This window comes from Dendrobium catenatum, unplaced genomic scaffold (genome assembly GCF_001605985.2).
Source record: "Dendrobium catenatum unplaced genomic scaffold, ASM160598v2 fragScaff_scaffold_1730, whole genome shotgun sequence".
NCBI classification, from domain to species: domain Eukaryota; kingdom Viridiplantae; phylum Streptophyta; class Magnoliopsida; order Asparagales; family Orchidaceae; genus Dendrobium; species Dendrobium catenatum.
In genome coordinates, this window is record NW_021320192.1 from 177,277 (window position 1) to 192,617 (window position 15,341).

The 15,341-nt window shown below is 32.7% G+C and overlaps 1 protein-coding gene across 7 annotated transcripts in view; it reads left to right on the forward strand.

Annotated features, from left to right (window-relative positions):
- Positions 1–262: 262 nt before the first annotated feature.
- The window catches only part of LOC110106965, a 38,517-nt gene continuing 23,438 nt past the window's right edge, over positions 263–15,341 (forward strand). For 3 of the 7 annotated variants that reach the window (XM_020837071.2, XM_020837074.2, XM_020837075.2), the window contains exons 1-2: positions 263–456; positions 10,148–10,235. In XM_020837071.2, the coding sequence (XP_020692730.2) occupies positions 10,156–10,235 (80 nt within the window). In that variant the 5' untranslated portion in view covers positions 263–456; positions 10,148–10,155. Of the gene's footprint in view, positions 457–493; positions 556–6,407; positions 7,886–10,147; positions 10,236–15,341 lie in introns of those variants that run through there. The other 4 variants (XM_020837072.2, XM_028701491.1, XM_028701492.1 and 1 more) reach the window with 4 other exon arrangements.

A 15,341-nucleotide genomic window follows, 5' to 3' on the forward strand; every position in this document is an offset into this window, starting at 1 on the left:
ATTTGATATCTTATCATTTAATAAGTATATAATTAATTTGCTAATTTTTTAAATAATTATTTATTTAACTAATACACCTACTAATAATTTAATTAATTTAAAGCATAATTTAGTTAGTTTTAATTATCTCATTAATCATTTAAATATTTTAATAAAAAATTATTTAATTATTATTTATTATAGTATTTATTATTTAATTAATTGCTTAATTATTAATATTTTAAATTATATTAATTAAGTTAATGAACGATAACTTAGCGGCGTCTAGGGTTTGCTTCTTTTCGTCGTTGCTGTTCGGCTTCGTTGCTTCGTAGAGGTGTAGAGATTGCACGCTTCGCTTCTTCGGCTCCTTCGTGGCTGTTCGACGACGCTCCCTCGACGAATTTCCCTTCCTTTCGGATCGGAAGTTACGACATTTTGATCGGAAGCAACAACGGGAGCTCGCTGGCTGTGAAGGTAATTTTCTCGCTTTCGCGCGCTTCTTCGGCCAAATCCCGTAAATCCGCCAAACCGAGGGATTTAGTAAATCCCGTAATTTTCTCGCTGGCTGTGAAGGTAAGTTTCTCTTTCTTTTCCTCGTTGGTTTATTTGATATTGCTTTTATCTTTGGTTTCTGTGGATGATTCCGAATTTGGTACTCGGTGATTCAAAATGAGCCGCGGTCTGCGTTTATAGAATTTTATTATTCTGGTTTTCGAATTCCTACCGACGAACACGTTCTTCTTTCGTTAGGAATCTTTTTTTTTTTTTGGCCTTTGTTTTTTCTTTTTAGAAGTATTTGTTTTTTGTAATTGTTGATTCTCGTTCTTTTTTCTCCCCGTAAATGTTTTCTTTGATTGAGGAACTATATTAGTAAAGTAAAGCGAACAGCAGTAATTTGTGAGGTGGTGAGCTTCTGAAAGCATCACTGGCGGCAACTTGGAATCACGCGAAGCATGTTAGAGCTCCTTTAATTGCTTGAAGATATTTTTGAACATGAAGATCTCTTTTTTACTTGTTTTGTGTTCGACAAATTGAAAGAGTAATATTTCTTTTAGTCATAACATTAACATATTTATAAAAATATTTATTTGATGTTACATGTTAGCATAGTGATAGAATTATCATTTATTAGTGTTAAATAGTCATTTTTACTTTTGATTTATTTTGATAGTGTTTGTTGATAATAAAAAATTAGTAATGATTTTTCTAGTCTATCCAACCAAGCAAAGGAGTCTTGTAAATTTTCATTTGAACAGCTGTATATAATTAAGGCGCTGTTGAAAAACATATAATGGCAGAAAAGAGAACAATAGAACTTGGTTTTTTTGCGAGTTGATTACAATTATCTTGTGTATTGAGATACGATTGACTTAAAATTTTTGTTGACGATAGAGGAATAAACTATGAAGTTTATTTTCAACTTTTGTGCTTAAAGGTAGCTTGTTTAAAATTAAAGATTCAAGGCTTGTAGTTGATCATGGATGTTCTAGATCAACTCTAATACAACTTCCATCTATTACCTGAACATTATGAAACGTGTGCTGCATATATGAATCCAGCCAAGCAGACTTTGAGTGTGCTTACATGATCTAGAAATTTTATAGCCATCCATTTACAACTGGGCTCCAAGCTTTACGTGCTTACAATTATACCTGTGAAATTGTTTAAGAATGTGAGTGTGAAATTAATCATAATATTATATTATATTTTATTTTGAAGCATTTCTGTTTATCACTTATTTATTAAATTTATGTTAAAATGACTATTTATTTTAGTTGATATCTTGAGCTATATTTGGCCTATTTCTCGATTTGAAATTTCTATATACAGGGCGAGTTTGATGATACAGAGGGTGTATGGATCTGTGCCCTACTTTTAGCTATTTTATTTCAAGAGGAAAAGGTTATTCGGTCAGCAGCAACCAACAGAATAATACCTTCACTATCTTGGTTGCTGATGTCAGATTCAATTAATGCAAAATATTTTGATGCTCAAGCAATTTGTAGTCTTGTTTGTACCAGCGAAGAAGCAATTCATCTTGCTATTGCAAATACAGGTTTTATTGGAGGACTAATCAGCTTAGTTGGTCATGTAGAATTAGAATCGCCAAACCTTGTTTCTTTGTCTGAAGAGTGTAATCTGGTGAGAAAAACTTACAACATTGCACTCCAGCATTTGTTTGAGGTAGAAGATATTAGGATTGGTGGCATTGCTCGCAAGTCAATACCCCTGTTGGTGGACCTTCTTAGAACAATGCCTAAAAGAACAAGAGCTGCTCCAATTGTTGTTCATCTTCTTACACAGATAGCAGAAGCAAATGATGCCAACAAATTGGTTATGGCTGAAGCTGGAGCTTTGGAAGCATTGACCAAGTATTTGTATTTATGTCCACATGATTCCACCAAAGCCTCCATTAATGATCTTCTTGGGATCTTATACAGCAATCCGGACATACTTCAACATGATGTTTCTTCAGGCACATTGAATCAACTCATAGCTGTTTAACGGTTGTGGTCTAGAAGGGCTAGATTTAGCGTTGCAAGGGCTTCGCAAGATCTTTTTTGATTGGAGGATGTCAGATATACTGAGATAGCATAATTGATTGAAGTAAATTTTACCTTAATTGGATTTAGGTTTAAATAAATTGAATTAAATAATTTTTAAAAAAATAAAATAATATTAATTATTAAAAATACACTGCTTTTATAAATATATTTATTTTAATGCCAAAATAAATTATTTAAAAAAATGCTTTTACTTTACTTTGGATATACCTAATCAAACAAGGGAAACAATTCTCCTGCGTTTATTTTGCAGACGATCAAACAAGCTCAAAGTATTTCAAATTCATTACATTTACTTTACATTGCATTTATTTTACACCGCATTTCTTTTTCAGGCAACCAAACAGCCCCTTAGCTTAAATCCCGCTGTAAATCCGATACCAAACAGCTAGGTGCTGTTTGGCTGTAAGTAGGATTTTAAATGAAGGATTTGGTAAATTTCGTAAATTTGAATTTGATAAATTCTGGTAGAATTGTTGGATTTGATGGATATTAAATTTAGTTAAATTCATATGTACGGTGTACTAAAGCGAACTAGTCTTGATAAAACAAAACTAGTGTTGGTAGAACTGGTACTGGTAAAACAAAATAAGTACTGGTAAAATAGGCGGGTATTTAAAAAAAATGAATTGGTAATTGTAAAACAAAACTAGTACTAGTCAGAATAAATTTGGTACTGGTAAAATAAGTAGGTACTAAAGTAGAACTGGTATTGAAAGTAGAAGAGCGGGTACTGAACAAACAACACTACTAAAATAAAAGACATGCTACTGGAGTAAGAAAGTACGAGTAAAACTATTGTGCACTACTGAAAACTAGGGTCGAAAATATTAGCGTTGGGTGGTAGGGTGTGCAACTATTCTAAAGCCAGCCTAATAAGCAACTACTAGCTAAAATAGGGTAAATACCAGCTAAATTAGTACACACAATCTCCCAAGGGGAGCTACAAATCCAAACTTGGGCTACCTCTAATAGAGGATGCAAGACTCACTATTCGGGCCACTTCTAAGCAAAGTCGTAAGATCCGCATGTTAGGGAATCTTCTAAGTAAACAATTCTAAACCTCTCAAACTCACGGACAACCTTGCTTATATGACTAGGTTGTAAGACCCAACCAACGGGATACTTCTAAACGAAGTCGTAAGACCCGCTACATGGGCTATTTTCAATGAAAATAGTAAAACCCAACTTCTCAAATACATGGGCTACTTCTAAAAGAGGCCGTAAGACCCGAAATACGGGCTACTTTCAGTGAAAGCATTAAGGCCCAACTTCTCAAACATATGAACAACTCCTAAATGGATCCGCAAGACCTAATCTAAATCTAAACTATGGGCAACTTCTAAGCAGAGCCGCAAGTCCCAACCCAAACCAAATAACCTACTTCTATCCTCTTTAGTTTACTCGGGATCCCTGAGAGGATGCAATCCGTGGCTGCTAATTAGATTATCTGGATACTACAATTAACGGTTGTTAGTGTTGGTAGACTCAAACCTACGGTATTACCGGGATAGTGGAACTCATGGAACCATGAGATCTTGATTGAGTCTACTTTCATCCCCCACAAGAAAAATTTAAAAATGTTGCACGTCTAAATATTAATTCATCAATAATCGATAGTTCTCTTCTACGCGTAGGAGGAGTAATTAACTACGATGGTTGTCCTTATAGGAAGTTGAATCTCAGAACTAAATAAACCCTGATGCCGTTCATTGGGGGAAATCTAATTAATTTAAAATTTATTCTACCTCAGAGAAAATGGGACCTTAAGCTTACGAAAGCGGGATTCGTGCCGTAGCGCAACATTTACATTTCCTAAGCGAACAGAGTTCTTTGATTGATATTAAATGGATGACTACCAAAGAATTACTTATGCTAAGATGAAGGTTATAGGCCATGCCAAAATTTATTGGACCAGTGTCTTAGTGAAGGATGAAAGGTTATAGAGATACCAACTTATTTGGGTTGAGATAGAAGAGATGTTAAGGGCTAAGTACAATCCTATAAATCATGACAAGAAATTATAAGAACAATTGATGACTGTTAGACAGGTAATATGCAAGTGGTTGAATACATGAACTTATTTGAGATTTAATTGCTAGGACTAATTGCACAGATAAAGGGTGTTAACTAGCCAACAAACTCACTTTTGGTGAGATCATATATGAGGTCAACTTACAGGACCCTCATACTTCAGAAGATGATTTTTATTATGCTTTACTCCTAGAGCAACATAACAAAGACAACTTCATCTAGAACTAGAGGTCCAATTCTTCCCTTCAATCATCTTCATATTCTACACAGAGGTCTACCGTTAGATCTACACTCATTTCATCTAGTTTCTAGCCTAAAAAGAGTACACATGAATCGTCCTCTAAGACTAAGAACTTAATATACTTCAAGTGTCACAAGAAAGGCCATATGCAACATCCGTGTAAGGTCAAAACTATGTTCTTAGATGAGGTTAAAGAAGAATTAGATGAAGAGTGAGTGGCTGATGAGGTCGAGGAAATTCATGATGATACTCCTTTATGTAATAAGGAAGTTGAGCATATAGGAGATCTTTTAGGTGAGATGACATGTTTGTCCACATCTAGAGATAAAGAAGATAGCCAAAGGAGGAATATTTTTACTACAATTTTTAAATATAGGAATAAGTTTTGCAAATTAGTAATTGACGGGGGTAGTGCCATGAATGTAATTTCTACTCACACACTTTCAAGAGCTAAGCTTAAAACAAAACCCCATCCAGATTCATACATGATGAGTTGGTTAAATGTCACTAATTTACCCATCACATTTAGATATTTAGTACCAATTAAGATAGGTGATTCTGTGGATAATATATGGTGTGATGTATTTCAAATAAAGATAGACCATGTCATTTCAAGAAGACTCTTATTTGATAATGATGTCATACATTTTGTTAGATTGAACACTTTATATTTCAATTCAAGGCTAAAAAGTTTCAAGCTTTGGCCATTTAACCCACCTACAAGGGTAAGGTAAACTCCTCCACAAAAATTGTTTCAGTCACCACCTCATACAATACGTTAACCATACAACATGCACATCCATATGGCAAAATTCTCATGCTTGATATGATTATGATTAAAGTATCACCATTTATAAAAATATTTTATGGTTGTAATTTAAATAAATCAATTCTTCTTAATAACACTGTCTCAATGACCTCATTAAAATCACTCTTTAAAATGGTTTAAATGGCAATGAGGGATAGTTGGATGGATGAGGGCTTTAGATCACTGATGTGAACAATTGATGGATGTGGGTGGCTCTTCTAAATAGAATTAGAAGAGTTAAGATCAATTTTTAGAGATTAATTGCTTTGAAATGTGGGAGATAGGTTGCAAGCTTTTTAATTTGTCTAGAGATGTCTACCAATTAATTCTCCCTCTACAAGTATCCAAATCTAACAAACTTGGGCTTGATTTGAAGGGAATGTTGTCTAATTTATTTTTGAAAATTTTGGTTAAGGATTGGAGAGGTTTATGTGGTTCAAATGTACTTTGGAAAAGATATATATCAGTTTTATTCAAAACAGACAAATGTTAGGAATTTGGTTATGGTTTCCTATAGAATTGTAATTCAATCTGAAGTGTAGGAGTTTGAGCTTGTAAGTTGTAATTTGAGTTTGTAATTGGAGCTTGTAAGTTGTAATTTGACTAGTTTATAATTTTAGATTGTTTAGTTTGTAATTTAAGCTTGTAACTTGTAACTTATAAGTTTTGTAATTTGAGTTTAATTATAATGTATTATATTATATATTATGTAAAAATGTATAGTTTTTAAATAAAATTTACCTATTACCACGCGCCAAATGATTTTGATGCAGTATTAATTTAATTAACGTGCTATATTTCGGGTCGTGTCGGGTTGACTCAAACCCGAACCAAGTTGAGGTCGGGTTCGCAAAAGTGACCCGAATCCAAAACCGGGTTGGGTTCGGGTCAGTTAAAAAACTGGCGGGTCAAAGTCGCGTTGGAACCGAACTCGAACCGTGGGCACGATTTGACAGACCCACACCAAACTCTCTAGCCTATTTAAAATTCAGTCCAAAACTTGTTAAGTATAGTAGTGATCATTCATTTCAGTCCAAAGGAGTACTTATACATCTGAATTCTAATGAAAAGACACACCTCTTTATTCAAACTTAAATTGAGAGGTAAAGGGGAGAGAGAGGAGGGGTCGCCCCCCTCTTGCTCCATGCTTGGACCCACTTGGAAACTACCTATACTCTCTCGATGCACACTCATACTCTAGCATGGTCGAGCCTTACTACTTTAGAATGACTTAGACTTAATAAAATGACTACTAACGAATCAAAATACAATAATATGAAGTCTACATAGCACTTACAACACCAAAAAAATATGAAATTACATAAATACAGAAGGTTAAACTCATAAAATATAAAAAAGATGTAGATTCTCGTGATTAGTGCTCACGAATCTTTCATATCTTGAACTCATGTACTTTTGCCCTTGCCTTAGTGATTGTACCACTTTCATGTATTACATCATATAGGTTTTTGATTGTCCAATTATTTAGTGATCTCGTTGGAGATGGCTCTTACAGACTTTGAATTAATTGTGGTTGAAGTTTGTACTTGAATTTATTTTAGGAGTCATAAAAATTGTGTAATTGCAATACTATTTTGTAAAGAGAGTGCATACTTATTTATCCCTGATTTGGTTATGCTACGAGCACATTACTTGTGATTTCTTTTTTTTTTTTGACTTTAACTGTGTTTAAGTCTTTAACATGCATTTTATCTACTGTAATGATTGCAATGATTTTGTATAGTGCTAAACACAATCACGTCTATCATTTTAGGTTTTCATTGGACACCTAGTATATTAATTATTGATGTGGTAAGTTTTTCTTAATTGTTCCTATTGATTTGTTTTGGTTAGTGTTGAGTGAAGCAATTTGTTGGCTATGATAGTAGCTGAGATTGTCATGGTTGTTTTTCAGCTTGTTGAGTTGCAGTGAAGCAATTGATTTTGACCATTTATGTGCATGTGCTCATGGCCATGTGCTCATGCATACAAACACACTCGCTTTGTTGAGTGTGAAGTCATCCATCTCAGTGCCCGCACAAACCAGCTGCACAAAGCCCTCTACGCACCTGTCTGTTTTACTTGCACATGCAAAGTGCACCCATGACTTTCCATTTGCGTTAGTTTGTGCAACCTGTGCTTACCAAATATGCTCTCGAATGCAATTTTTTCACAACTGCAAAAGTGGCAACCTATTTTGGGATCATCAGGACTCGTTAAATGAAATATGGGTCCAACGATTATTCTTGTGATGTTGTAAGCTTTCCAAATGTGTAAACTTGATTGCTTCAATATTTCCAACTATATTGGTTCCAAAAATGGAATTTTATTTATTTTATAAATAATCCAAGTATTTGAGGGAAAATAGGTAACGCCTGAATGCATAAATGCCAAAATCTGAGATCTCTATAAGATTTTTTAGGAATGCGTTTTCATGCTTACGCGTTTAATCAATTTCAAGGCTTTCAGCAGGTGCTTTCTTGTGTCCATCAAATCATCTTTTGAGTATTTAGTTCTTGTAGTATCTCAAACTTAATATTATAGTGTTGTTTGTATTAAGATTATCTTGATTTGTAACTTAGTTTTGTATTTGTATTTTGAGGTTTTCATTTTACTTTTGATATCTTTTATTTGAGATTATGAGAGTAAGAGATTGGAAGGTGAAATTTTCAGAGTTCACCTTCGAAGTTTGATAGAACTTTTATTTAGGAAGTTATCTCTTATATTAAAGATCGGGTTGGACTTAGGCAAATTTGGGATAGTGAAAATCCTATTCTAGGTATTATCTAGGTCTCCATAGGCTTTGAGGTTGACCGAACCACATAAAGATCATGATGTCCTTCCTCATTGCTCTATGGCTTAAATTTTTTTATTTCTTTTCTTGAATATTTTTTTTTTTTAAAAAATCCCAAAATAGTTTCTAGACTATTCGTGTATGGTTAATTTAGTTCTAGTGTATCATGTTGCCTCAATTTAGTCCCTCGATTATACAAAATCAATTCAAAATATTACCTCATATTGTGATTGTGATATAAAATTGATCCTAATTTATTCCCTTGACTTTACACAATTGATCCCAATTCAGGGACCATTATGGATCAATTTTGTATAGTCGAGGAGCTAAATTGGAGCAATATTTTACTCTTAGACTAAAATGGTTTCATACAAATAGTCAGGAGATTATTTTAAAATTTAATGCTATTTTTTAGTTTAGGAGTGGTTTGGTTTGAAGTAAAAGGGGTCCAAAGTATTCCAATAGCAGGGATTTTGAAAATATAAGTGCTTGGTCTGAAGTAAAAGAAACGCAGAGCAAAATTTTTATATATTTGAAATACATCCACTAGTGCAGTATTTTGTAGTTCAATTTCTAAATACATAGTTAAATTCTTTGTCATTGCCGCCAACATCAACTACCTATCATTGTCGCTCGCAACCCCTGGCTACTAGCCTTTCCCGTTGTCGCTTGCAACCACCGCCGGCCATCACTGCTTGCTACTAGTGTTCGCATTCTATTGACATTGCCAGCCACCACCAATTGTCGCCTTTTTCTACCACCGCTAACAACCACCAACTGACGCCACTGTCACCAGCACAAGTCACCGGCAGCCACCACCAACTGCCACCACAATCACAACCACCATTTGCAACCATCACCATTAGTTGCTGGCAACACAGTTGGCCATAGTTGCTCGCCACCTTCAGCCGACCACCGATCAACATCATCTTGGGGCTTTACACTACATTCACTTACTTCGCAGTACATTCATTTACTTCAAGCTAAACAAAAAAGCTGTCACATGCATTTATTTACACTCTTCCAAAATACTCAAAATATTTCAAATAGATTGCATTCCATTTACATTGCATTTCATTTTACTTTGTATTTCTTTTTTAGCCAACCAAGTGTCCCCTTAGTTAACCATTATTGTGATAAATGCGATTATTGCTTTAGTGCAATTGTATAGGGTCAACATTTTAACTTATGCTTAGATTTCAATTTCTCAGACATTGCATAGTTTATTTATATCATCAAAATATTGTGTTTAATATTTGTACATTTGTATATTTTTTTTTATGTAATGAGTTAATTACATAAGCTAAGCATAGTAGAGCTAATCATTTCACATTAATAAAATGTTTTAGACTCTCTCACTTGCTAAATCCTAGAGCCTACAACTTACTTGTGTGGCGCCTTGTATAGGATTGAATTAGTTGATTATCTATTATGTGTAATCTAATATAGTTGAGTGTAGAAACTAATAGATAATAGTTTCAACATGCAAACTTATTGTATTAGCTTTTTCAAATTAGGTAGATTATTTCTCCTACTTTTGTACGTGCATATTACAATAATAATTTGTCTTTTCAATCTTGCAATTTCATATGGTGACAACTACAAATGACATTGAACATGGCACGCATCTTCAAAAATGATGAAAGTGCATTTGCGTGTGTGATTTTCTAGTCATTTATCTTTGAGTCATCTAATCTTTCTTCTATTTCATCTTGGTATGACAGCTTCTAGGATGGACATATCTTTTAGAGATGCAGAAAGATTATGGTCAAGCATATGGCATAAAGAGAATCTGGTTAATAAAAAGAGAAGGTATGCCATTGAACCCTTTAAATATTTTTCAGTTTTTTTCATTTTTGATATATGGGCTTTCATTAATTTTCTCTAGTTGTGGCTGATACGAACTATTTAACATCGTTATGTTAGTGTTCCAAATTTGATTCTCATTGTAAATTATTTTCCAGATTTTATTGTTTCTAGGATGTGTAAAACAGTTTATTACTTTTGAGAACAAGTGCACTTATCTAGTATTCCATTAAATATCACCAGAATATTTACGCGGAAAGGCTTAACGATAGTTCTGAAGTATGGGATGATAATTTTCTATCTCCAAGGCATATGAGAATACGTTTAACATCCATGTAACATTTGAACTAATTTTTGCCTAGTGTAAATATGTGGTTCCTTTATTCTCTAAACAGGCTCTGCCAATTTTCCAGCTTGCATCCCTATAATATTTCTGGTTATATGGTCTACGAGAAAATAAAAGTGTAAATATAATATCTAGCAGAAATTTAACATAAAAATTTGGCAAGTTATTTCATTGGAAGCTGTATAATTAAAAATACTTTAAGTTAGATTTTACCTTAAATAGATATGTATGAATAAAAAATATTTACAACTTACTGGAGCCAATTTTGGTCAGTAATTTGGAGTTTCAAGTTTTGTACTGGGAATGCTATTTAAAAATTAATTCAAATCATCCATAATTTGGGAAATTTGGATGCGGCAAGAGGAGAGTCCCTAGAATGGTTTTGGTTGAGAAATGGATTGACTACTAGGATGGCTCATAACTGCAGATAAATATTTTGTGCATTCAGGAAACTAAATGGGTTGGAGAAAAGGCTAAAGAAATTGATAGTTTAGGATTTAAACTGTGGTATTTGGATAGGAGTCGTACTAGGAATGATGTAGATGTTTTTTTTTTTTTAAAGATGTTATTATAGATAAGAGTTTGAAAGATAATGTTATAAAAATTAATTGGATTAGAGATAGAATTATAGCTTTAAAGATTGTTGTTGATGATAAGATTGTTAATATTATAAGTGCTTATGCTCCTCAAGTAGGTTTGGATATGAGTTTTAAATTAATTTTTTGGAATAATTTAGAAGAATTATTACAAAAGATATCTCTAGAAGAAAGATTTTGATTGGAGGAGATTTAAATGGAAATGTTAGTAGAGAGGTAGATGATTTTAAAAGCATTCATGATGACTATGATTTTGAAACGATAAATGAAGGTGGCAAGACCATATTAGATTTTTCTTTAGTTTATGATTTTTTAATTGTTAATATCTTACTTAAGAAAAGGATTGAGCATCTCAAACACTTATAAAAATGGATATAGTACAGCACAGATTGACTAATTTTTTATAAGATAATTAGATCGTTTAGATTGCAAGGATTATGAAGTTATTCTGAGTGAAATTTATGTACCCAACATCGATTATTAGTTTTGAACTTTAAGATAAAGAGGCAAAAAATAAAAAATAAAGTAAAATGATATTCTAGGATTAAATGGGTGCATTTAAAGAATATTAACAAAAATATTTTTGAGAGTAAAATTTTAGATCTTAAGATTTTATCTGTGCATGAGGATGCTAATGTTATGTGGGAAAAAGTGGCTAGTGATATTAAGAATATTGCAAAAGATGTGCTTGGAGTATCAAAGGAAAAAGCTCATAATAGTAAAAATAATTGGTGGTGAAATCCAAATGTGCAAGAAAAGATTAAAAATAAGATGATTTGTTATAAAAATTGGTTTAATTTTAAAAATTCTGATAATTGAGAAAGATATAAAGAGGCTTGTAAGGAATCTAAGAAAGCAATTTGCGATGTAAAGACCTTAGTTTTTAGTGATTTATATAATAGATTAGATACTAGAGAGGGAGAAAGATATATGTATAAGTTAGCCAAACAAAGAGATAGAAGTAGTAAGGATTTAGTTCAAGTGAAGTGTATTAAGGATGAAGATCAAAAAATACTTTTATTAGAAGATGATATTCAACAAAGGTGGATGAGATATTTTGCTAAACTTTTTAATGAAAATTATGAAAATAAGATTGACTATAGTGACCTTAGCACCCTAAATGAAAATAAAAATTTATGTTTTTATCAACGTATTAGTTAAAACCGAGATTAGAGAGGACTTAAAAAATGAGGATGGAAAAGCTATTGACTGATGATATTCCAATAGGTTGTGGAAATGCTTAGGAGATGAAGGAATTTCTTAGCACTTAAACTTTTAATACTATTTTGAATACTAAAAAGATTCAATGGTGGAGAATAAGTGTGTTAATTCCTATTTTTAAGAATAAAGGTGATGCACAAGATTGTGCAATTATAGAGGAATTAAGTAATGTGTCATGCTTAAAACTATGGGACTAAGTTATGGAGCATAGGTGCGCGTGATACTAAGTTTTCAAAATCAATTTGATTCATGTCGGTAGGTCGACTATGGAAGTCATACATTTATTAAGAGTTTGATGGAGAAATATCGAGAAAATAAGGAGGATATATATATGATTTTTATGATTAAAAAGCATATGATAAAGTTTCAAGAGAAGTGCTATGGAGAATTTTTCAAAAGAAAGGATTAATAATGCTTATATTCAACATTAAAGATATGTATGCAGGAGCTATTACTTGTGTCAAACACAAGGTGGTTGACCAAGTATTCCCTATTTCAGTTGGGTTACATCAAGGATCAACCTTAAGCCCAAATATTTTTGCTTTAGTCATGGATTTCTCACTAGATATTGCAAGAGGATGTACCTTGGTGTATGCTTTTGTGATGAATATTCTTCTTGTTGATAAGACTAGAGAGGAGTTGAAAGTAAACTTGAATTATGGAGGTCAACATTAGAGACTAAGGTTTTCACTTGAGTAGATCTAAACGAATATATGGAGTGTAATTTTAGTAGTATAGACCTAGTGAGGGGATTATGACTTGTAGGCGATCAAGTCATTAATAAGAGTACACGTTTAGATATCTTGGATCTATTGTCAGAGTGTGGTGAAATAGATGGATATTATCAGCAAAATTCAAGTTGGATGGTTGAAGTGGAGGAATGCATGGGGCTGTGTGTGATAGAAAGTACCCTCAACTTAAGGGAAAATTCTATAAGATGGTAGTGAGGTCTGCAATGTTTTATAGTGCTGAATGTTGGCCATTAAAAGAGAAGCATAATACTAAGTTAAGTGTGGCAGAGATGAGGATGCTCAGGTGGATGAGTGCTTTACTCTTAGAGTAGATACGAAATGAGCATATACGTGAAAAGGTTGGAGTAGCTCCAGTAGAAGATAAGATTAGGAGAGTCGCCTTAGATGGTTTGGTCACAAAAAATGACGCCTTTCAAGGACCCGGTTAGAGAGTAGAGGTATTAAATTTGACTTATGTTAAGAAAGTAGAGGCAGACCTAAAAAAGACTTGGTTAGAAAATATTAGGAATGACCTTTCTGTATTAGATTTAAACGAGAATTTGACCTTTAATAGGACACAATGGAGAAAAAAGTCATTGAGTTGACCCCACGTGTAGGATAAAGGCTTGTTGTTGTTGTTGTTGTTATAGATTTTTCATTATAATGAGCAAATATTTATACATCCAAATTTATGAGCACTAAGATTTGACTAAAACCATCAAAGCATGTTTAGTTGAAATTTGGTAGTTTATGTGTATCATACTACTATTAATCCCTTTAATGTTTTTAATGTTATGCACCTTAGTATTGCTGTAGATATCATTACAATGCCCCTAAACATACATCATACTCTCCATTTGGTGCATCTTGGTTGATAATATAAACAAATGCTTTTGTTTCATATAAAAATTCAAATTACTAAGCAAAATTGAGCTATAAAGCAACAATAAGAATAAGCTTTTACCGTAAGTTCCTTTTCAATACACAGATAAAGATAATCATATTTCATGTAATGCCCAAGCTTTGTATATGACGATAGGGTAGATGAACAAGCAAAAGCCATTAAGCTTGATTGTTTTTTCTTATAATTCCTAAGGTTTCTTAAAATTTTATACAACTGCTAAATAGTTGCTAACAATGTCCCATCTTGTGATGTTCAAAGGCATTTTTGAAATTTTCCTTGTAATTTTTTCCATTCTTTGGCGATTCTCTTGAATATTACTACATTATTGTTCTGTAGATAGTGTTTGAGTGAAATTCATAATGTTGGATGGTTTCGTAAAATCATGGAGCTTTTATTAATATAATAAATGCTATGTAATTCTTTTAACATTTATTTTGACTGTCTTGGAAGAAATATCAAATAATTGTTTATCTTAGCAAATTTAAAAAAAATGTAATTTGGTAATGAAGCTGAAATTAATAGAAAAATAGAAACTCTTGCTTAAGAAACGACAGTGACATGAAAACTCATGAACCATCATTATGCCAAAGATTTGCTACTATTTGAAATAGAAAGTAGTGATTGACTGTATGAGTGGTAGGAACCTTCTCTTTCAGTAAATGTTGTTATTGTTTGAATTTTTAATGGTTTTAATAGGTCATGGCAAAGAAATGATGGTTGATTTAAGTTGATTGCACTCTAAAATTATGTCAAAATTCATTACATTAATCAAAAGTTGATTCAGTTTGGTAGAGCATTTCTCCAAAAAATCTATGATTGTGGTGAGCAGATTTTGTTAAGACGTCACTCGTAATGAGTCACCATAAAGTGAAAAATAGACTTCCTTGAAGCAAATTACATAATGTTACACTCCTTAAAATGTAAAATTAACCTCAAAAATACTTCTTAGAAGATGATATTCAACAAAGGTGGATGAGATATTTGCAAACTTTTTAATAAGAATTGTGAAAATAAGATTGACTATATTGACCTTACCCTAAATGAAAATAAAGATTTTGTTTTTATCGCGTGATTAGTAAAACGAAGTTAGAGAGGCTTTAAAAGAAAATGAAGGTGGAAAAGCTGTTTGGACCTGATGATATTCTCATAGAGGTGTTGAAAATGGCTAGGAGATGAAGGAATTTCATGGCTTACTAAAACATTTTTAATAACTTTTGAAGACTAAAAAGAACTGCCAGATAGTGGAGAATGAGTGTTTTTAATTCCTATTTTTAAGATAAAGGTAATGCACCGATTGTGGCGATTATAGAGGTA